Source organism: Rasamsonia emersonii (genome assembly GCF_000968595.1).
Source record: "Rasamsonia emersonii CBS 393.64 chromosome Unknown ctg1118621762382, whole genome shotgun sequence".
In the NCBI taxonomy this organism is placed as follows: Eukaryota; Fungi; Ascomycota; class Eurotiomycetes; order Eurotiales; family Trichocomaceae; genus Rasamsonia; species Rasamsonia emersonii.
This window is the reverse complement of record NW_013562565.1, coordinates 1-1,252: the sequence shown is the minus strand read 5'-3', so window position 1 is coordinate 1,252 and position 1,252 is coordinate 1. Positions and strand designations below refer to the sequence as shown.

At 45.6% G+C, this 1,252-nt stretch overlaps 6 protein-coding genes across 6 annotated transcripts; 3 read left to right on the top strand and 3 right to left on the bottom strand.

The window, feature by feature from the left end:
• Window positions 1–216: 216 nt before the first annotated feature.
• Window positions 217–525, bottom strand: T310_10097 (uncharacterized protein; the record flags this gene model as incomplete). The annotated part of the gene is made up of 1 exon (XM_013467477.1): window positions 217–525. A coding segment is annotated over one exon (309 nt), but the record flags the coding sequence as incomplete, so codon positions are not given.
• On the bottom strand, window positions 297–608 carry T310_10096 (uncharacterized protein; the record flags this gene model as incomplete). Its single annotated transcript, XM_013467476.1, has 1 exon — window positions 297–608. One exon carries the CDS (start codon window positions 606–608, stop codon window positions 297–299), a length of 312 nt encoding a protein of 103 aa, XP_013322930.1.
• On the top strand, window positions 343–747 carry T310_10095 (uncharacterized protein; the record flags this gene model as incomplete). The annotated part of the gene is made up of 1 exon (XM_013467475.1): window positions 343–747. A coding segment is annotated over one exon (405 nt), but the record flags the coding sequence as incomplete, so codon positions are not given.
• On the top strand, window positions 748–1,053 carry T310_10094 (uncharacterized protein; the record flags this gene model as incomplete). The annotated part of the gene is made up of 1 exon (XM_013467474.1): window positions 748–1,053. A coding segment is annotated over one exon (306 nt), but the record flags the coding sequence as incomplete, so codon positions are not given.
• Window positions 935–1,207, bottom strand: T310_10093 (uncharacterized protein; the record flags this gene model as incomplete). The annotated part of the gene is made up of 1 exon (XM_013467473.1): window positions 935–1,207. A coding segment is annotated over one exon (273 nt), but the record flags the coding sequence as incomplete, so codon positions are not given.
• On the top strand, window positions 962–1,252 carry T310_10092 (uncharacterized protein; the record flags this gene model as incomplete). The annotated part of the gene is made up of 1 exon (XM_013467472.1): window positions 962–1,252. A coding segment is annotated over one exon (291 nt), but the record flags the coding sequence as incomplete, so codon positions are not given.

Below are 1,252 nucleotides of genomic sequence, written 5' to 3'. Positions count from 1 at the left end.
GGGCATACTTAATGCCCAAAGGCCCTGCACAGTAAGGTGGTTGGGCGAGGAAAATGTCTAGAATGGTCAAAGATGAGTTCAGAGACTGGATAGGGGCTGTGGCCCATGATTCGGGGTCTGTCATAGCCGAAAGGCTCGGTATGGACATTAAACTTGATTAATAATAATAAGTTTACTCTATTATTTACTGGAATAATATAAAATACAGTGTAATTTTTATGTAAAATTAAAAAATAGGTATCTAAAAAGCAATATATATAATATTAACCTTATATTTCTCTTACAAGTAGTTATACCTATATATAATATGATTTTAAAATTAAAGGCCAGGATATAATATAGACATTGTGGTATGAGCGTACAAAAAAACGCATTTTGTGTGGGTATTCTAGTGATCGGAGCAACCGGGTGATCGAAACAGCCGGGAAATACGTTATTGCATTGCAGATCAGTGGCGGCTTGCTTGCCTCTGCCGTGTGTCTGTCGGGATTTTTTCCCGCGGCCTCGATCAAGCGACGGTTCGTATCAAGGGCTATAAAAGCCCACGCTCCTGCTCTTGTGAATGGGGAAATCGAAGACTCGAAATCTCTGCTTCCAAGACCCACCAATCATGGACCCCCAGCAAGAAGTGAACGACATTCTTTCCAATGTCCGATCCATCAAGGACCTGACGCGGGACAAAGTGCTTGCCCTGCGAGGAACGCTCGCAGGAAGGATTCGCGTGGAAAACCTCCAGGCAAGCCCTGAAGCCGTGTATCAAAGTTGGGGGGTAGGGACATGGCTAAGGAACGGGGAATGAATTGCATTACCCAGGTTGAACCTCGTAAATTCGAGCAATGGTCAGAGACCGAAGTGTGCGAGACGCCCGGCATTGAATATGATGCGAACCTACAAAACATCATCATCAAGACGGCAGGCCCTGTGCATCAGGCTGCTAGTAGTGTGATATACGACTGGTTGAGCCAAATCGCCAAGGGAATTCAAGACGAAAACGATGAGTACGTGGCTTGTTACGAGACCGGTACGTGTCCATCATGTAGTTTGTTTGGTTGACTTGCCCTGTACTGACTGTCAAGCAGATGTCAGGCTTCTCCATTCGCCTTCCCCCGGTAAAAAGGTCCCAGATGTGCTGCTGAAAAAGCGCCAGACGCGATATCCGGTTATCGCGGTTGAGATCGGATCGGATCAGATCAGACCAAGACATAAATTAGTATCAATTCCATCTATCTGCTGCGTACATACAGCCTTACTC